The sequence below is a fragment of the Carica papaya genome, chromosome 2 (genome assembly GCF_054855325.1).
Source record: "Carica papaya isolate Zhongbai chromosome 2, ASM5485532v1, whole genome shotgun sequence".
NCBI lineage: Eukaryota > Viridiplantae > Streptophyta > Magnoliopsida > Brassicales > Caricaceae > Carica > Carica papaya.
In genome coordinates this window covers 12,206,650-12,229,609 of record NC_142310.1, presented here as the reverse complement: position 1 = coordinate 12,229,609, position 22,960 = coordinate 12,206,650, and the positions used below count along the sequence as shown (strand labels likewise).

Here is a 22,960-nt window from a genome sequence, read left to right as displayed (position 1 = left end):
TATATATATATTAGTAAATTGTGTTTATTGAGTTTTAATCAATCATATAGACTTAATGTGGGTTTTATTATATATAAAAGACTATCGATTATAAGACCCTTTTAAAAGTGATCGGGTTACAAATATTAAACCTTAATGCATTTGGTAAAGTACGGACATTTTTTATATGTAGAGATAAAAAGTATTATTTCTGATTTTATGATGCACTAAATCATAAATAACCAAATTTGACAATGTAAAAATATAGTTATGGTCTCCATATTGCACATAAGATTTATTCCTCTTATTATTTCATCAGCAAAAAAAGAGAATTTAAAATACCACAGGTTAATTTGGAAGATCTACCGTACTAAGCACAAATTTCTTCCACTATGGATTCAACTACACTTCTGATTATAAATCTAATCATTTTGATTCAATATAAGCATAGTTATTTGATTTCATATATAAATTATTTTGAAATCCTACAGTGTTATCATAAGTATTCGGATGTTATTTACTAATAAAATATATATATTTGTATTTAATAAAAATTAAAATAATGCATTTAAAAACTCATTTATTTTAATAAATTTTGAAATTGATTGTTCTAGTTTTATATTAAATTCAATACGGATCAAATTTTCTTATTTTCTAATAAATGTTTGAATTTGTAGATAAATTTATAAAATCATAAATATGTTCGGAACACAATGTTAATCTCCAATGTCATGAACTTCTTTTAGTTATTTCAATCTAATGAGTGCTTTCTTAAATTGTGTTGAGAAAATAGTATGTTGGTATTTTAGATATACTAATTGGGTCAGAGTACATATGTGTATTTATAATGAATTAAAACAATGTAGGCTGATAATCCTGAAAGCCAAAAACTACATCTAACTTGACAGAGATAACGGATGAAGTTATGGATAAATTATGTATGGGAAAAAAGCTTTTGGACAATGAGGTGAAGAGATATCATATTTGATGATATTAACTTGATAGTGTTTGGATAAAGAAAAAAACTTTAAGAATATTATAATCTCTATAACTTCTACAAAATATGTGTAGTTTTTATCTTTATGATTGACAATGAGATCAATAAATGTCCCTAAAAGATTTGTCTTTTGATAAATTTACACTTTTTTAAATAAGTGGTTTTATTATATATTTTATTTGTAATTTCTCAATTTCTTTCAATGAAATATTTTATATGTTTTACACTTTAATTTTAATAACATAATGCATATTGTCATTTTATTTGTCATTATATGTTATTTAGGCCTTTTGATCCCAAGCCCATTACCCTTAAAACCCAAGCCAACCAATTGAAAAACAAATTTTTTTAGGAAAAAAAAAAAAAAAAAAACACTTCAGTGAAACGACAACGTATCACTGAAGGGAGCAAGCTTGAGAGAGAAGCAAAGAGAGAGCGGCTCCAAGAGCTGGTCTCTTGACGCAGCACAGTTACACCGGAGGTGAAAGCCCAGAGATGAGGTCCTTTTTGCCATTTTACGTGATGATTAACCTTTCACCGGAAACAAAGCTTGGGGGAGAAGAGAAGCAGAGATCAGAAAAGCGCTCCGATCGATGAGACAGAAATGAAGTACCCAAAGAGAAGTAGAGAGCTTCAGGTGACCAGCTTCTCACCAAAGAAGAAAGAAGGAAAAAAGAGAGAAAGGAGAAATTTCAAATGGGTTTCCTCTCTGGTGAGTGTGCTCTGTCCGAGGAAGACGAAGGGAACAGGGAGTAGTGGCAAAGATGGGGACTCGGCACAAGGAAGAAACAGAACAGGAACTTGTAGAAGAAGCCTCTACTTCCTAGTCTGCAAAAGCCAAAGACCAGAAGAGAAAGAGGGACACGGTTGAAAAAGGAGAAGGGGTAAGAAGTGAGTCTAATGGAATTTCTACATGTGAATAGACTAATGAAATTTTAGAATAAATTAGAGATAACTCCAGAATGAACAAATCAAATAAAAAGGGCAAAGTAAATATGTCTATCTACAACTATGAGTTATTTTCTTAGGATAAAAAATGATGAAATATCGAGGAAACAAGGATAAAGGAGTTCCTGTATAAGAAAATTAGCGTTGGGGTTGTGAGGAGCTCTATGTGCTTGTGCATTAGCTCTTTTGTTTCAATCCTTACAAGTTCAATTTAATAAAATTGTTGGGTCCGAATTTAGATATAATTAATTGTATAAATTAATATAATTTTAAATTAATTTATAAGAATTAATAATAATAATTTTAAATCAAATTAATGTACAATTTAATAAAAAATAATAAATAAATAATAACTTTAAAATTAAATAAATATAAAATTTTACGCGAAAATTTATTCAACGTGAAGAGAAAAACTATAAGTCAAATTCAGCTACAAGTTAAATTCTGAATCAAATTCACTATCAATAAAAATAAGTACAAAATAATCTACCAAAAATTAAATCCAGAACAAAAATAATAACGTATTTTTGTGCAGAACTTGAAGAAAAGGAAAACAATCATGTCACTTGTGAGAGAGAATGGCAACCTCCTTTTTCTTTTTCTCTTGTTGTCACTCTACCACTCTACCATACATATATATATATATATATACATATATATATATATATATACCCTTCCTTTCTTTGTTCTCTTCATTCTCTCTTTTTTTCTTCTCTCTCTCTTTCTTCCACACAACTACTTTGTTTTTGAATTTTTTTCTTTTTTATTTTTTGATCGTGCAGTATACATGTATATATGACCTCCAGCCCTAATTCTTTTTTTTTTTCTTTTTAAATTACTAATTTGTCTTTTTCTTCAATAGGTTGTATCTTAACAATCTCTCCCTCTAGCCCATGGGAGGTATCTACTTATCTATTGCTCAATTTTTATTCAACCCCCTGTCTTGGTATAAGATTGATACTTGTCGCGAATTTTGATCACCATATTAACCAGATCAGTCTAAATCTTTTTCAAATAACTCATATTCTGCTTTATTACATTTATCCACTGATTCTGCATTTCTTAAAAGCTTTCTTGCTCTCCCTCTTTAATAACTGTAATATATTCAGAACTTGGATATTTGGAATGTAAATGATATGTCTGTTTGACCTTCTAACATGAGGTTCTTCAACAATCTGAGGTGGAGATGGCTACTCCCCCTGCTCAACATCATCATTTACATCTATTGATACTGACACATAATCACTTTCATCTCCTTTATTACTACATTTCTTATTTTAGGAGGAATCAACGCAGGAAAATGAATCTTTTCACTTGTAGTCTTCTCAGATATCTCAAAATCTAGTAAAGTCCTATATTCATCAAAGATTACATCTCTCGACCTGATGACTTTCTTTTTCACTGGATCTCATAACTTGTACTCAAACTCTGTATTTTCATAACCCAAAAAAACACATAAAACTGTCATGTCATCAAGTTTATGTCTCTGCTCCTTAGGTACATGTATAAATGTCTTACAGCCAAAAATTTTCAAATGAGAATAACTGACATCCTTCCCAAACCATACTCTCTAAAGAATATCAAAATCTAAAAGAGCTTATGGAGATCGATCCATCAAGTAGCAAGTAGTGTAGATTGCTTCACCCTAAAATAATTTTGGTAAATTAGCCATTTTTAACAAGTATCTGACATTCTCTAAGATGGTTCTATTTGCTCTTTCAGCAACATCATTGTGTTGAGGAGTACTTAGAATGATCTTTTTATGTCTGATTCCGTGCTGTAAATAATAATTCTCAAATTCTTTTGAAGTATATTCGCCACCATTGTCATTGCAAAGACACTTTAAAAGTGTTCCTTTTTCTTTTTCTACCATAGCATGAAACTAGTTGAAACACTGTAGAATCTGATCTTTTCTTTTCAAAATAAACGCTCAAATTTTTAGTAAAGCATCATCAATAAATGTAACAAAATATCTACTACTACCTAATGATTCTACATCAATGGGACCACATACATCAGAATAGACTAACTCAAGTACATTCATTCTTCTTTCAAAAGAATTGCTAAAAGAACTTTTATGTTGTTTACTATATAAACAATCATCACAAGAATTTAAACTCGTATCTTTGGCAAAGGAAATGAGAGACTTTTTTGCCATAATCTGAAATCTTTTCTCACTCATATGAGCCAACCTCCTATGCCACAAGTTTGGCAAAACATATTCTTCTACTGCATTGTAACACCCAACCTTTAATTTTTTATTAATTATTATTATTTTTATATATAAATATAATTAGTATTTATATGATTTTAATTAATTAATTTAATTTTAATTTAATTTAATGAAAATAATAATAATAATAAATGGTAAAAATTAATTGGGAATTTAATTGAAAATAAATTTGAAAAAAATTGGTGAAAATTTAGATTCTGGTGGTATTTTTTAAAGAAAAATAAAAAACTGAAAGTCAGAACACAATTTAAACAAGTTACGCCACGTCAGCTACCCAGTCAGTAGCCCTGACCAACTAGGACGTGCCAGGTGGTAGAGACGCTGATGTGGGAGGTCACGCGAGGGGGACCACGTGGGTGATCCACGTGCGCGCTATCGAATGGCTAAGAACCGTTCCCGCGCGCACGGATGGCACAGATCAAAAACGCGCACAGACGACCTAGATTGCATCGCGCATGGACGGCCCAGAGTGAATCGCGATGAACAGCCCAGATTCACTCCCTATTTAATCACGATCGGACGGTCCAAATTAAAAACGATGGACGGCCCAGATCAAAAGTGGATTGGTATAAATAACTCCATCCGCACCCAAACCTTAACCCTAGCCGCCAGAGCCCCTCGCTGCAGAAGACAGCCCAGCTGCCGGGGAGCCGACCGCCGCCACTCGCCGCCGTTACTTGAGCAATTTCCGACCACCAAACGAGGTAAAAATTTCTCGTCTTTCACAAAATTCAATTTTAAACGCACCTATGGTCAAATCAGAGTGAAAGAACCGATCGATTGGCCGAAAATACTGCTAAAGCTCGACGCCGCCGCTGCAGGGTGTTTCGAAAAATGCCTCCAATGAGGCCTTCCCTGATTCCTATTCGATGTGATTTTTCCACTGTTGTGACCACCGTTTCTTTCTCTACAGGTTGACCGAAGCAAAACACCCAACCGTAATATGAGCTAGAGAAGCCGCCGCACCGGAGAGCCCCACCGCCGGTGAGTTTCAGTTTTCTGTATTTTTTCAGCACACCGATGGCCCTAAGTGTGTTTTCTTGCAGGAACCGGTGCAACTTCGGCTAAATTTGACCGAAAACGGCCGAAAACAGCCAACCCGAGGTAGATCGTCGTCGCCAGAGCACGGCGGAGCTGCCGTGCCAGAATTTTAAAATTGGTCGAGTGGGCCCTGGGTTTGATTTTTGGGTTTATTTGGGACACTTGTAGGTACTGTAAATGCGTTTCAGTTCCCGAAGAAAAATTCAAAGAACATAGAGACCACCCGTAGGCGCAGTAACCATCTAGTTTTCGGCGTCGAATCAAGTAAGGACCCCTCACCCTATTTCCTATCATAGATATGAAGTTTGAATAAATAATAATATGATCCTTTGTACAAGTTAGATAAAAAAGCATAATTAATTATGGATTGCTAATGGAGTCCGAAATCGGACATTATTTTCTATTGATTCCTGTTGATTTATTTTACAGTTTAGATGCATGATGGTATCTGATTTATCTATTCTATGGTTTTAAATGTATGTATTACTGTATTACTTGACCACTGTGTGATTTTGGAATTTAAGATATGATTGTATTATCGGGTACATGTTCATTATTTATGTGATTGTGTTTAATTTGGTAACGGAGATTAAGGATAAACAGGAAAGGGATGTAATCTGATAAATGGAGAAGATGAAAGCCTCACTAGATATCCTGGGAGATGGTGGACGTACCGAGTTCATAGGGAACCCTACCGTGAATGTTATCTCATACCGGACGGGGTATGGAGACTTGGTCATTTAGCACTCATACCGGACGGGGTATGGAGACGGCCCGCTTCACCCTCATATCGAACGGGGTATTGAGGTTTAATGTCTTGGTGCTCATACCGAACGGGGTATGGGGACGACTCTGGAATTAAGATTGTTAATAGAAAGGGTTCACGTGTAGCGGAGACACCCCTATGGATCTCATGGATATTAGTAAGCTGATAAAAAAGGGCAATTGTTGTTTGATGATTTGAATATAACAGTATAATATATTCTATGTTGCAGATTATATATGAAATCATGATATTTATAATGTTATTGGTTCCATATGTTGTTTTTATAAATCTCACTGCGGAGGAATTCGGTTAAGTTGCCTACATGGCTACTTATAGCAGCTCCCCAAGATCAGGAATAGCCTTTAAGAACCGAATGGCAAGCAGAAAAAACTTTAGCCCCAGAGATGGACTTTGGACTTTACGCGAGATTGGTTCTAGATGCATCTATCCTGGAAAGTGAGAGCGTCATCTATTCAAGCTATGAAAGAGAATGAGCTGCTTGAGAATTTGCTTAAGTAGACGATAAATAGTTTTATTATTGATAAATTAATTTGTTTAAAATTTGTGCTTCATTGGTTGTTTTTGATTTTTTACCAACCTTTACTTCTGTGATGGCGATATATTGTGATGTTCTTATTTGGTTAGTATAGCTCACCCCTTATTTAACCATTTTAGATCATGAGGACCCGATTACCGAACTCGATCCGCAAGAAGGCTACGAGTAGACCCTAAATACTTTATAGTTTCCTTTATTTTTTCTATTTTTCGTATTTCTTTCAGAAAATTTATTCCGTGATGTTTGTTAGTACTTTTAAGTTATCGTGTAAAGGATGTTAATCTTAACATTTATTTCGCTTCTGCACTTTTTAAATTTTCGGGGTCGTTTCATGCATTTAAAGTATCTCTAATTATCTTTACTTGAGTCTTGTACAAATATACCCCTAGCAACCACAATTGAACCTTTGATGAGTTTTTGTTTTCTATCACCAAACGAGTTGTAATAACCACCAAGATCCAAAGCATGTGTAGAAATCAAGTTTTGGTGTAAATCAGGCACAAGTCGCACATTTTTCAGAGTTAATGTGCAACTAACATCTATCTGCACGCAAATATCACCAATACCTACAATATCTGTATAACTAGTATTACCCATCTTTATTTTGTCAAAGTTCCCTACTTTATACATAGTAAAGACATCCCTCTTAGGTGTAGTATGGTAGGATGATGCTGAATCAACAACCCACTAAGTATCAAGATCAATAGTATGATCATGATTCTCAATAAAATAAAGTACAACTAGTTCTTCATTATGAGTTACAATTGTTGTGCTATTCTAATCATCTGCATTTTTCTGATTATTTTGTTCCATTTTCTAAATTCTACAATTCTATTTCATATGTCCTTCCTTACCACAATGATAACAACTGAATTTACCTTTATTTCGTCCTTTAGTATCTCTGCTTTTTACTTCTACCCCTGCCCTCTGTGACAAGGGCTTGTGAGGTATCAATGTCCATATCCTTCCCTCTGATCTCTTCATTATAGAGACTATTCTTTACCATGGATGAAGACAAAATATAATATGGAGCAGAGTTACTAAAAGACACTACCAAAGTTTTTCAACTATCTGACAACAAACTCAAAAATAATAATGCCTACATTTTCATCATCTAGGGTTAATTTCATAATATTCAATTGATTTATCAGATTTTGGAACTCACTCAAGTGTACTGCTATTGATTGTCTATCTCGTAGTTTTATATTCACTAACTTTCTAATTACAAAAGCTTTATTTTGAGCATTTTTTCTCTCACACATATTCTCTAATTTTTTTCATAAATCCTGTGTGTTGACTTCTTTACTTATATAGTGATGGATACTAATATCCACCCACTGTCGAATAGTTCTACCAACTTTCGTGTGCATTTTCTCTCAATCATCTTCTGATTTTCCAGTTGGCTTGACAGTTGCTAATTTAATAGGATCATACAGATCTCTGCAATAAAGAAGATCTTCCATCTTCGTCTTTCAAATTGAATAATTTGAAGTCGACAATAAAATCATAGTACATGCATATTTGTCCATCCTAATCTGTACAATTAATTCCGGATCACAGATCAACCAGACTCTGATACTACTTGTTGGGTCCCGAACATGGATATAATTAATTATATAAATTAAGGTAATTTCAAATTAATTCCCAGGAACTAATTATAATAATCCAAAGTCAAATTGATCCACAACCGAACAAAAAATAATAAGCAGATAATAATCCTAAAATTAAGTAAACACAGGATTTTACGTGAAAAATCCCTCAACGTGAAAGAAAAAATTATAGACCAAACACCGAATCAAATCCACTGTAAACAAAAATAAATATAAGATAATCTAACAAAGATTAAATCCAGAATAAAAGAAACAACTTGTTTTTATACAGAAGTTAAAAGATTTTTTACCACTCTACCATATATATATATATATATATATATGTATATATGTATGCCATTCTTTCTTTACACAACCACTCTTTTTCTAAATTTTGTTTTCTTTTTTGTTTTTTCTGCTTAATGTGCAACATATATATATATATATATGTATACCATTCTTCTTTTTTTTTTTTCTTTTCTTTTTAAATTACTAATTTATCTTTTTTTTAATGTGTTAGATCTTAACAAAAACTACATCAATACTATGATACAAATAAAATAAATCATCTACATCAATATTCAGATTAGGTAATTATATGTCTGAGTCATAAGATTTTCGACCCGTTTTGGATTTCTTTCCACATGTATTCTTGTGATTATCATCCATAATACTATTTACAATTCCTAAATCATATTTTGTATATCAACATATAGTAGAGTGGATACTTTTCTTATATATGTGAACAGATCAATCCCGTTATAATTTCTCCATATAATTCAAAATCTTGTATATCCATCTATATATCAATAGAGACGTCACCGTTAAGTTTTAACATATCTTGCAATGGTGGGTTCTGATGCAAGTTAACAGTGTTAACCCCTGTACCCTCTCCATGTGATTGAATAGAAGCAATTTCTCTTGTAGAGTGAAAGTTCATTTAATTTATGTGGGTTAAGTAATTTGTGAACCAATAAAAATAAACAGTCTATTCATTAAAAGACATTAAACATAATTTATTAAATATTAATTAATTATGTGATAAAGGGCATATAGTAATTTTATAAATTATATTATTATTCAATTATTGATATAAAATACTTGTCTGTCTAGATTTTACACCATCTTCTTAACGTTTCAAAAATTATTTGAAAAAGAAAATGACTCACCAAAAGATAAAATCGAAGTTTGATTAGTTTTAAAAAAACTTTGTTTTTAATAAGATTATTTTTCTTGAGAAGATAAAAACATAATTCATTAATTAATCACTTTTCCAAGAGTTGGATAAGGTAAATAAATGAATCAAGACATATTTCATGACATGAAGCACAATTTTTAGAATCATTTTATATCTCAAAATTGAATACAAACATGAATCTTGTTAAGGAAATTGTTTTGACTATAAATAAGAGCCTGCACTCCTTTACTAGTGGTGGAAGCCAGAAATCTAGATTAGGTAGGTGAAAAAAAGGTTTTCTATTTATAAGTAAATGATATGGGAGATAATGATAAGTTTTAGTTTATTATTTAGTATTATATATAAGCAATATATTTATAAAAATATTGAAAAATGATTAAAGAATATATATCAATATTTCAAATTATGGGATAAAATATAAAGAAAATATGGAAGAAAATTTGGTCCTTTAACATGCTAAATACACATTAATTAAAAACTTTTATAACATTTTAATTAGATGAATTAAGTTTTATAACATTTTAATTAGACGAATTATATAGGAACCGAAATTGAGAGATATAGTGTAATGACTCCAAAAATTTAAAAGAAAATACATATAATGATCTGAGTGCGGAAGGGAAATAAAAAATTAAGCTTAACATCCCTTACACAATAACTTAAAAGAACTAAACAATGTCACATAATAAGTTCTCCGAAAAAAATACGAGAAATGAGAAAAATAAAAGAAACTATAAAGTATCTAGCATCTACTTGCAGTCTTCTTGTGGATCGGGTTCGGGAACCAGGTCCTCTTGATCTGAAATAGTTAAATAAGGAATGAGCTACACTATCCCAATAAAGATATCACACTATATTACCGCTACAGAAGGAAATGCTGGTAGAAAATCAAAACAACCAATGGAGCAGTAGATTTAAACCAATACATTTATTTAAAATAAAACTATTTACCTTTTTTCTTACCATTGGAGAACATGTGAAAATAACCTATAAAGACAATAACATCATAGAGATCATAATTTTATGCATAATCAGTAACATAAAATATATCATAAATCCGTATTTATTAACAATAACTTATTATTATCGTTTCTCGTTTTCACCAGCCTACTAATATCCATGGAGATCCATAGGGGTGTCTCCGCTACACATAAACCATTTTTCTTAACAATCTTAATTATCGAGCCGTCCTCATACCCCGTCCGGTATGAGTACCAAGGCATTAAACCTCAATACCCTGTCCAGTATGAGGGTGAAGCGGGCCGTCCCCATACCATGTCCGGTATGAGCGCCAAATGACCAAATCTCCATACACCGTCTGATATGAGACAACGCTCACGGTAGGGTTCCCTATGAACCCGATCTGTCCACCATCTCCCAAGATATCTAGTGAGCTTGTCACCTCATCTATTTTCCTTTAGTCTCTGTTACCAGGTTAAACATAATCATATAAATAATAAACATGCACCCAGTAATACAATCATATCTTAAATTTCAAAATCACACAGTGGTCAAGTAAGACAGTAAGACGTACATTTAAAACTATAGAATAGATAAACCAGATATCATAATGCATTTAAACTGTAAAATAAATCAAGCAGGAATCGACAGAGAATAATGTCCGGTTTGGGCTCCATTAGCAACCTTAATTAATTATGCATATCTATTTAATTTGTACAAAATACAGTATTATCATTTATTCAAACTTTAATTTCATGATAGGAAATAAGGTGAGGGGTCCTTACTTGATTTGACGCTGAAAACTAGATGGTTACTACGCCTACGGACGATCCCTGAGTTCCTTAAATTTTTCATCGGGAACTGAAACGCGTTTATGATACCTACAAGTGTCCCAAATAAACTCAAAAATCAGACTCAGGGCCTACTCGGTCAATTTCGAAAATCCGACACGGCAGCTCCGCCGTGCTTCGGCAGATCCCTGCCATTAAATTAAATTAAATTAATACATATTTATATTTATATAGAAATAATAAAAATAATAAAAATAATTAGATGTTACATATAGAAAATTGAAAAAATTTCATCTAATATATCAGACGTTTTTTACTTTTTAAATTTTAATAAATAACATTATGTTGTTAGTTTTCTTTTTAATTTATTCTGTACATTTCGGAAAAGGAAATTTCTCTATTTGTTATAAACCTTTCTTCTTTAATTATATGAAACAAGTGAAGACTTGACTTTAATTGAGGGTGGACCAAGAGTTGAAATTTTTCTGAGAAAATTTCATCTATTAGCCAAAATATATAATGACAAAAAGGAAAAGGAGAAACTAAACAACACTCTTGAGTTTTCCTCTTAAAGATATTCTAGACAGTGAGTTTTTGGGTTAAAAAAAAATATATATTAATTCAAAATTTTGATTGATGTAATTATTCTAATTGAAAAAGTTAAAATATTGTGAATTTTTTTTTAATACGTAATAAATTTGTTGGAATTTAATTTAATTTGATCACTATAATTTTATTAATATATTAATAAATTAAATATTATTAACATACTATCATTTATAATACATTAAAAAATATTAAATTTGTAATTTTTAAAATAGAATTAAAAAATTTTAAATACCAAATGATCATATTGTTAGCACTCTTTGCAAAAACTTAACTTAGGAGAGAATAATAAATGAAGCTTGCTGATAAAATTGAAATTTGCACAATAGTAAACATTCTTATTATTTCCAGAAACTTGGTATTTAAGTTTTAAAATTAATGTTTCAATAATTTTTTAAAAATAACTGTTTAAATTAACTCACATCCTCAAACAAAGGTGAAATTTTGGAATTTGCACATGTAATATAATGGAAGAAAGAATCTGTCTGTGTGGTGTATATATAAAGGGTATGTACATATATACACATATATATAGTTTGTGGAAGAGAGGGGTGAGTATCTGTTATTTGTTTCCGCCATTTTAGAAAGAAAAGGAAACAGTGAACTTCCCGTGATTTGTATTTCCACCTATCTTTTTCTCTTTCCCCATTCACTTCGCAGCCACTGTCTCTCGTGCCCTAACCCTCCAAAAGCAGAATCTCCCTTTCCTTCTCTTTCTCTTTGCACTTCCACCCTAGTTTTTCTTCTCCCTTCGGAATCAAAATTGTCCGGGTCTTCCAATCAACTCTAGTTGAGCGTATTCTGAAAGCATCTTTCTTTCCTATTTTGATCTCCTTGTCTGTTACTGCAATCAGGTATTTCTGTTTTTGCTTTTCTTTATATATATATATATATATATTATGTTCTATTTACACGTTTATGGCTTCTTTCTCTCAGTTTTCTTTTTTAGGATTTTCGGTTTTATTCGGTTTGTGGGTTCTGATTTATGTAAGGAAGGACTAATATACATGTTTGAAGTAAAAGGAATTGAAGAAAGGTTTTTATGATTCTGATTTGGCTTTTTTTTTTCTTATATTCGTTTCCTTTTATAAATTTAAGCTTGTACTTCTATCATTTGATTTCCTTTTCCTTTTTCACTTGCTTTTCTCAAGTTTATGTATCAAGTTCAGTAATTGTTGCACTTAGGATGAAAATAAAATGAGACTATCTCCTTCTAGTATTTGACATCTCTGATCATTTTTGTAACTGTCAATAGCTTTCTATGATGAGGAATTTAAGATTTAGGACAAGAATTTAATTAATATTTGTAAGGAATATATAATATTTTAGCAGATTTTCAGGACTTTTTTTTCTTCAAAGAAAAGTGAGCTTCCATGGCAGCAGTTTTCATAAGTGCAAAATGGAAAGGGGTTCTAAACTTGAAAGCATAATTAAAGTTCTTAGGTATGCTGGAAATTTTCTAGCTAGTGCGGGGTTCTTCTCTTTGTTTTGAGGCGTTAAAGGTCCAACTAAGTTTTGAACAGGGTGGTTGCAAATGTTAGGTCCTATTTTGACCTTGCTTCTTAAATGCATGATAGTGTGTATGAAAGCTAAAGTCTTCATCTGTGCATCTTTCCCGAACTGAATTCTTGGTATGAAGTAGGAGATAGTTAGTGCATCTGTATATGACTCTTTTTAGTTGAGTCAGCTTCCTCATTTCAGCTTTCTCAACCAGAATTTGATTAGTTGAAGAGTGATTAAGATGAAGTTTAATGTCTTACTTATATATGTAAGGGTTCCTGAAATTAACTCCTATGCAACTGTTGCCTTCACAGTATTAGGGTCTCTTTTATGCTCTCAGCATAAAATTTTTTATTGTACTTACCTTAAATTCCTCGATAATGTCAGGATTGGGGTGCTTCATCCCGAGTTTTTTAAAGGCCTCTCTTTGTTTTTCTTGCCATTCAATTCTGCAATCATTATGGTCGAGGACAACTTTGAGGGATATGTGACATTCTATCTCTACTCAGTGCTTTTCTACCTTCGAACTATGTTATCAGAAATGGGTTAGTATAACTTTGTGAATTAATATCTAGATTTGTTAGTGTTGGAATGAATTTGGGGGAGATGGATACTCTTCCCAGCACTTCTGAGATTGTTGAATCAATTGAAGGGTTGGAAAATGAATTGAGTATGGGTGGGAGAAATGGAAAGCATATTATGCCAAATTCAGGAAATAAGTATTCCATAGAGGATAATATCAACCGTCTCTTTGAGGCAATTGATATCAGAACCTCAGCTAGCAGAGATGGTTTAAGAAAAAGTGCCATGAAAAGACCTGTTAGACCTGGCTCATCTCAAGCATCAGGAATTGGAATCTCAGAGCATGTGAGTCTAAAACAGGCACTCAGGGGACTATGCATCTCTCAAGCATCAGAGATGGCTGCCATGAAGAAGAAACTATTAAAGCCATCAGGTTCTTTAGGAGTCTCTGAAGCAGGAGCTATCAAAAGATTATATAGGACAGTAGTAGTTGAGGCTAATGGATCTGGCCTTCGTTTGAATGAAAGTAAAGGAAATTTGGTTAAAATCTCCCTTATACCAGAAAAGGTCACATCTTATTCTTCTGAAGATATGATAGAATCTCTGCAAGTGCCTTTTGCAGAGTTTCCTAATCAAAGTACTCATTCTTCTTCTCCATCTGATAGTGCGACAAAATTAAAGGCAGTCATGACCAAATTACCTTCATTGGATCAGATTGTGCCTTTGGAAACAGTATCTGGAAGTAAAGTATCAAATGCAGGGTTTAGCACGAAAAATTTGAGACATGATGCTCCTCCTATCTGCAATGGTGAGAAAGTACAGGAGTTAGAAGTGATATCTCCTGCCTGGACCGATGTTCCAGCCAAACCTTCAATTCCAGATGGAGATCAAAAAGACAAGCTCCATAGTGGAGCTCTTCTGAATAGTCCTATTGTGTATAGTAAGGTAAACAATTCTGTTAGCAACACTCCGCGGTTACTAAAACCAGTCTTCAGGAACAAAAGCTTCATCAAGAGAAAAGTGAAGCAGGGTTCAACTTTTTGCAGCAGCAGCCATCCTTTCAATGGAAATGTCAGTAATGATTTGGGTCTGAGCACAAGTTACTCAGACTGCAGGTCAACCAACCATACAGCTAAGGATGAAAGTGAAGAAAATCTGAAAGCCTCCCCAGCATCCAGCAGCAAAAATAATAGTATAGAAGTCAATTCAAACACTGTGGACACATGTGGAAGCAAACCAGAGATTAGTTTGAACTGTGGTAACCCAATCAAACTCACAGTAGCAAAAGCTGATGAAAGATCAAGGTTCAGAGAAAAGGGAGAATTCTCCCAGAGTTCAAAAAGTAGCATCGGTGATTATAGCAGCACAACAAGCATTAGTGAGGAAAGCAGTCTAAGTGGGTCTAATCGTATTGGCAGTAGGCCTCATATGTCAAAAGATGCAAGGTGGGAAGCAATTCACCTTGTTCAGAAGCAGTATGGCAGCCTGGGCTTGAGGCAGTTCAAGCTGCTGAGAAAACTTGGTTGTGGGGATATTGGGACTGTATATCTTGCTGAGCTCATGGGTACAAATTGCTTATTTGCTTTGAAAGTGATGGACACTGAATTTTTGATGAGTAGGAAAAAAATGGCAAGGGCCGAAACTGAAAGAGAGATTCTGCAAATGCTAGATCATCCATTTCTTCCTACACTTTATGCTCATTTTGCAACAGAGAAGCTGTCTTGCTTGGTTATGGAGTACTGTCCAGGTGGTGATTTACATGTGCTGCGGCAGAAACAACCATGCAGGAGTTTCTCAGAACATGCAGCCAGGTATTGATCTTTTATTGATGTTTGGATTTTCTTTATGAATTTTATTATTTATGTTTTGATGGTATGATTGTTTTTTCCACTTCCATTGTTGTATTTTATTATCTGTTTGTGGCATCTCTTTCATTCTCCTGCTTACTGGTTGTAGAACACATCTGTCTTCTGTTATTCAAAGCTGTAGTTGACAAAGGCTTCTTTGCTTATTATTGGAATAAATCACCTTTTCTAGTCCTTTGCTCCTCACTGGAAAGAGTCATTCTAATTCAATTTGCAGATTTTATGTTGCTGAAGTTCTTCTCGCATTGGAGTACCTTCACATGCTTGGTGTTGTATATCGAGATTTGAAACCAGAAAATATCCTTGTTCGAGAAAATGGTCACATAATGCTCTCAGATTTTGATTTGTCTCTCAGATGTGTGGTGAATCCAATACTGCTTAAGTCATCTCCACCTACCCAAGAACCTGCAAAAAAGATTTCGAGCCCTTGCACTGGGGATGGTTGTATTGACCCTTTCTGCCTTCATCCATCCTTTCAAGTTCCATGTTTCACTCCAAGACTCCGATCAGTTTCTGCAAAACCCCGAAGAGTAAAAGTTGATGCGGGTGCTCAAGTAAGTCCGTTACCTCAGGTTGTAGTGGAGCCAACCAGTGCCAGATCAAACTCATTTGTTGGGACACATGAATACTTGGCCCCAGAGATCATCAAAGGTGAAGGACATGGGAATGCTGTTGATTGGTGGATGTTTGGAATCTTCCTGTTTGAGCTCTTGTATGGTAAAACGCCCTTCAAGGGCTCTGGAAATGATGAAACGCTATCCAATGTGGTGTCTCAGAGCCTCAGGTTCCCTAGTACCCCCGTAGTTAGTTTTCATGCCCGGGATTTGATCAGAGATTTGCTGGTAAAGGAACCTGAGAATCGACTTGGATCTGTCAAAGGAGCAGCAGAAATCAAACAACACCCTTTCTTTGAAGGACTTAATTGGGCTTTGATACGGTGTGCGACACCACCGGAGCTGCCTAGGTTCTGTGACACAGGAACTGGAGCAGGTACGACAGTGCACAAAAAGGAGAGCTACAAATGCGATGAATTGCTGCGTGTAGAAGAGCAAATTGAGTTCGAGATGTTTTAACTAAAGTGCAGAAGACAAATTGCGTTTGAGATGTTTTAACTAGAGCTAATGGATAACGTCGAGAGGAAGATCTTTGAGTTTTTGTTTCAACTGATATAATAGCAAATAGTGTATATGTACTTTCGGAAAACTGCTGGCTAGTACCATACATGTATCTATTTATATATACTATACTAGTAGTTGACACTGCAAACATCTGGTGTACTGCTTCTCCATGCTTTAAATGATTATAATCTCACAAGTTTTGCATGTACTCAAGTTTTTAAAACAGGTGGTATCATTTTTTTCCCTGTTGAAGTCATAAATGACTGCATAGAAAGGAAAAGTATTTGTGACATTTACATGAAGATACCTCCCGAGGAGAGATTTGGATCATTAGTTTTCTCTTTTTACCATCATCTTTCCCCTTTCCTTCCTAAAAGATAATATCACTTCAAAATTCAAATTAATTAATCTGTTTTTGGACTATCCATAGGAGGAAAAACTGTGTTACCTTGGATCCAAATATCATACAATTTTTTCTTATGCTAAGCATGTTTAGATATAATATGATTTTATCTTCAGTTGGTATATGGTTCAATTTCCATTTAATTTCTAGTTTATAAGACAAATTTTTAAAAAATAATAATAATAAAGATAAATCAAATAAAAATAAGACAAACATAAAACAACATAAATAACTTTTTTGGTAAAAGAGATGGAGCATCAACCAAACTCCTTATTATCAATAAGATTGGTAAATCTAGTTGCAAAACTAAATGGAATAAAATAAAAATTTCTTTTTAACTCTTTTACATTGATTTAAACTAAGCCAAATTCCATACGATCATTGTGATTGGAACCACAATGCTAACATTTCAACAACGGAAATTGAGTTGTTATTTATTCCCTTTTATTTGATCATAGAAACAAATATGACCCGAAAATATTAGGAGCAATTACACCCATTCTAATCTCACCTTTTTTTTTTCAAACTATCCATCTATGTTAATCTTTAACTTTGTCTCTGAGAGTTAATGTAATAAGATGTAATTGAGAACACATCTGATTTACAAAAAACCATAAATAAAAAGATATTATTCATTATGATATGTCCCAGTCAAAGAGGTAAAAAATTTATTTTGCTTTTGGTGGGAATTAAACCAGAAGGTTGCTATTAAAATTCATTGCCTTCATTCAACAACACAATGCTTTAATACACAATGAAATGAACCAATTTTCCTACTTCTACTAATTGAGATAAGACTAAAAAACCCAAAAATTAGCAATATAAGATGATGGAAGATAAAAACTAAAGATGATTGACCGGTTCTAGTGGTGGCATGTTCGGTGGTGCTGATCAATTTTTTTACCATGTTCTGCTTATGCTTCTTTTTGTTGTTTAGTGCAGATATTTTGGGTTTAGGATGGGCCTCCTGTTGGTCCTTTTAGGCTTCTCATTTCTATCATTTTTGGGCTTATTATCGTCCCCTCGTTGGAAAGAACCTTGTCCTTAAGATTTAGGTTGAGGAATATATCCATGAGCTCTTGAGCATTTTTTCATGTTGTATATTTAGGTGGTAACTACTACCATTTAACCAAGCTCTCTTCTACAAACTTTGAGCCTTTCTTAATCCAATGTGTGTCAAGAATTGTTACAAGTTTGTAGCACAAAATCTCTTTTTTTTTTTTTTTGTGGTGGGGGCTAAATCTTTAATTTGAAGGACTGATTCTCCAATTTTCTTCTTGTGTAGTGAGACATGGAACAAAAGATGAATTTTGGATCCGGCAAGTAGCTTGAGCTTATATGCCATGGGTCCCAACTTTTGTTCTATTTAGTAGGGACCATAAAATTTACATGAGAGTTTTTAGATAGCTCTTCGAAAGGCTATATGCTGGCGGTATGGTTAAAACTTGAGAAAAACCCACTCTCCCACTTGGAATTCCAAATGGCACCTTTTGGCATTAGTCACTTGTTGCATGTGGTTGGTGGCAGCATCTAAGTTGGCTTTAAATTGTGTGAGCAATTTGTTTTGGTCATTGAGCTATTGGTCATCCTCATTCCTCGTGGCCGTACTTGTTTGATAGTGAGGAATGGTGGGCAAAGGTCAGTCATAAAAGCTTGGAATGGTCATTCCAATAGACGAGTGGAAAGTAATGTTACACAAGAATTCGCCCCATGGAAGAAGGGAGTTCCACTTGCAAGGCTATTGATGAGCCAAACAACGAAGGTATTGTTCAACATATCCATTAACCACCTTTTTTTGTCCGTCGGTTTAAGGATGGTATGAAGAGTTCATTTTTAGCTATGTACCTGACATCTTAAAGAACTCATTCCATAAATGATTGATAAAGATTGAATCTTAGTCACTTGTGATGGAACGTGACATTCCATGGAGCTTGACTACTCCCTCAACAAATCTTTCAATTACCACCTTAGCTGTATAAGGATGAGACAAGACCAAGAAATGTGTTGATTTGCTAAGGTAGTCAATTATAACCAAGATGGTATTTTTTCCACTAGATGGTGGTAACCACTAAATAAAATTTACAATGTTGTTGTCCCATACTTGGTAAGGAACCAGCAAAGGTTATAGAAGTCTAGTTGGGGATAGTGTGTCATATTTAGCACGTTGACATGTTTGACAAGCAGCCATGCATTCTTGCACTCTTCACCGCATGGAAGGCCAATAAAATTGTTGGGCAAGTCTCTTGTAAGTACGGAGGACTCCAAAGTGGTCTTCTATCTGTGAATCATGATAAGCTTGTAAAAGTTGTTGGATAATTTCTGACCTGGGTGGTATCATCACTCTATTTTTGTAGAGGATAAGTCTATTCTTCTAACTATAGGGTCGATCAGGCTTGTCGGAGGCTAATTTCCCAATATGTCAAGTGAGGATGACTTGTTATGGCTTTCTTTATGTCTTCCCATATTTGGTGGTGGGAGATGAATAGGGGCAGCTAAAGATGGGTAATGCATTTGTCTTGAGAGTGCATCGATCTCAATATTTTCCTTCCCATGCTTGTAAGTGATCTTATAGCCATATCCAAACAGCTTGGACACCAACTTCTATTGTTTTGGAGTAGCAATGCATTGTTCTAAAAAGTATTTCAGACTACACTTGTCTGTTTTGATATAAAATTTATACCCCATTAAGTAAGGCCTCCAGACTTGTATTATAACCACAATAGTTAACATTTCTTTAGCGTAAATTGACCATGATTGTTTGGTTACTTCTAATGCTTGATTCATGTATGCAATAGGTCTTCTTTGTTGTGTCAGGATGACACTAATTTCATTCTTCGAGACATCTGTTTCAATGATGAATGGTTCATTGAAGTTAGGTTAGGCTAATGTCAGAGTGTTTGTGAAAGCATGCTTAACTGCAATAAAGACAGATTCTGCTTCTTCATTTCACCCAAATTGGCCATTTTTTAAGTAAGTTGGTCAATGGTCTGGTTATATTTCTATAGTTCTGGACAAAATTCCTATAATATCTTATTAATCCTAAAAATCCTTGTAATTTAGTGATAGTAACAGATCTTGGCCAATTCATCATAACTTATACCTTGTCTTGATCCAATTTTACTCTTTGAGGAGTAACGATATGCCCCAAATACTCTAACTTTTATTGTCCAAACATACATTTTTTTATTTTCACCAAGAATTGATGCTGCTGTAAGATTTCAAAAGTATATTTGACTTGCTCAAAATATAAATTCCAGTTAAGGGTATAAATTAAAATGTCTTCAAAGAAGACCAGAATGAACTTGCGCAAATATGGTTGGAATATGGTGTTCATAATGGCTTAGAAGGTTGACGGCGCATTGTATAACTCAAACGACATGACCAACTACTCAGTGGTCATTATGGGTTCTAAAGGCCGTCTTGTATGTGTCTGGTGGATGTACCCTAACTCGGTGATAATCGAAAGTCAAGTTTAATTTGGTGAAGAAGGTGGCCTCCTGCAATTCATCAAGCATATTGTCGATGGTGGGAATGGGGATGCAATCCTTAATGGCAATCGCGTTTAGGGCATTATAGTCAGCATAAAAGCACCACATACCGTCTTTTTTCTTGATTAACAGCATCGGGAATGAGAAGGGGCTAACACTCGGCTTGATGATCCTCATTTTTTATATATCCTAAACCTATTTCTCAATTTCAATTTTTTAAAAATAAGCATATCTGTAGAGTCTAATGTTGATCAGATTAGTACTTTCTTTAAGATTAATTTGATGGGCAATTTCTCTAATTGGTGGGAGCTCAGTTGGCTCTTGAAATATATCATTGTATTCTGTCAATAATTCTTCTAATTACATACATACTGCCACAACTATATTTTTCTGCTGAAGAGTTTTAGTGACTAACCTCATGGAGGTCGCTTGGATGGATTGTTCACCGGTGCCCTGTAACTTCTGCATCTAGCCATTCCAGAGAAATTTCTTGGTTATCTTCTTTCAATCATAGGTTATGATACTGAACAACTCTAACCATTAGATTCCTATCACTAAATCCAGGTCAGTTAAAGACAAAACATATAGAGTAACGTAAAAAGGGGATGCCTTGTATAATGATAAGCATGCTGCTAAACCTCCCTTAACATTGCAGGGGCTAGCCATTTACCACTTTTACTTGCAATGACTCAATTGGTATCACCAAAAGTTGTAGGTTGTCAGCAATCCTTTTATTGATAAAATTATGGGTTGAGCCACTATTAATGAGAGTCGTCATCCTCTACTTGCCAATGGTGATCGATAATCGCATCGTTTGGGCGATGGTACATCCCACGAGCGCATGGAGAGATTTTCGAGGTTTTCAATGTTGTCGGGTTCATCTTCATCCTTGGCTCCTTCCATAACCAGGAGCTATGATTGGTGGCAACGGTAGCCTGAAGTGAATTTTTCATTGCAGTGGAAGCAGAGCCCCTGCAGGCGACAATGTTGTATTTCTTCCTAAGATAGTCGTTTTGGTTGTCCTACGTCGGGGGCTTGGGCTTGGGATGCTATGAGGTGGGGTTCGGAGGCGGATTACACCCGACCCTGATGGCTCTATGCTAGCAGCCCAATTGGTATTCCCGCATCCGAGCCAAGCTGATGGCCTTTGTTAGTGTTGTGGACTTAAATAATCGGATCCGATCAATGATCTCAAGCTTGAGCCTGCCCATGAAGGTCCCCACTAAAGCCTTTTGAGTCTTGCCCTAGACCTTGTTATTAAACTTCTCACATTCCTTTTAGTAGTCCCTGAGTGAGCCCACTTACCAAATTCTGAAAATAGCCTCATCAAAATCCTCACATTCAGGTGGCTCGTAACGAGCTTGCAACTTAGTGGTGAACCCGATCTAGGTAATTTCTCTGCCTTCTTCATGATACATTTTTCGGAGCCACTGTCACTAAGAATTCGCTTTTCTCTCGAGGTGGAATACGTTCATGATAACTTTATTGTCATCGATGGTCCCTTAAAACTCGAAGAATTACTTAATACTTCGTCGAATCACCGCTGGTGAAGGTAAGAAATTCTAGTTTGGCTAGATTCAAATAGAAGTTCTGTCGAGTCGCATCTGTGCATTCAGGGTCGTCGTCTTTGATGGTTCTGGTCTGTCCAAGCCAGCTTATGGATTTTTTGGCAGGGCCTTCATGGCTGGACATCCGGTGTTTGTGAGGCGTTGCAAATTTTCCTCGATGAGGTGGAACTTATCAACCATCCCCACTTCTAGCCGACTAACGATATCTTATAACCAGCCCAAGCCATTCTCGAGGTTCTCAATTCGTTCTTTGTTCGAAGCTAACCTGGTTCTGATACCAATGATAGGTTCAAATTAGAGATGTAAGAAATATATTCTGTTTTTGGTGAGAATTAAACTAGAAGGTTGTTATCAAAATTCAATGCCTTCATTCACCAGCACGAGGCTTTAAATACACAATGAAATGAACCAACTTTCCTGCTTCTACGAATTGAGATAAGATTAAAAAAGTTGAAGACTAGTAATTACAAGATAATGGAAGATAAAGACTAAAGATGATTAACCGGTTCTGGTGGTGGCACGTTCGGTGGTGCTAACCGATTCTTTTGTCATGTTTTGCTTCTACATCTTTTTATTGTTTAGTGTAGATATTTTGGGTTTGGGATTGACCTCTTGTTGGTCCTTCTGGGCTTCTCATTTTTGTCATTTATGGGCTTATCACATTATGATTTTAAGTGAAAACTAATTCATTCTTACCCACCAAATGACTCAAACACTTCTATTATAATGGTTACCCTAACCTCTCAAGGATCAACGGTAGAAAAATAGACAAACATGATGATAACTTTTAACTTACTTAAAAGTATAAACATAAATAATTTTGTGTTCTCTT

The 22,960-nt window shown here is 34.4% G+C and overlaps 1 protein-coding gene across 1 annotated transcript; it reads left to right on the top strand.

Moving 5' to 3' along the window:
• The first annotated feature begins 12,188 nt into the window (after window positions 1–12,188).
• LOC110815548 (serine/threonine-protein kinase D6PKL2-like) lies at window positions 12,189–16,877 on the top strand. Its single transcript, XM_022043378.2, has 3 exons — window positions 12,189–12,518; window positions 13,552–15,497; window positions 15,769–16,877. Exons 2-3 carry the CDS (start codon window positions 13,756–13,758, stop codon window positions 16,622–16,624), a joined length of 2,598 nt encoding a protein of 865 aa, XP_021899070.2. The 5' UTR covers window positions 12,189–12,518; window positions 13,552–13,755; the 3' UTR covers window positions 16,625–16,877.
• The last annotated feature ends 6,083 nt before the right edge of the window (window positions 16,878–22,960 follow it).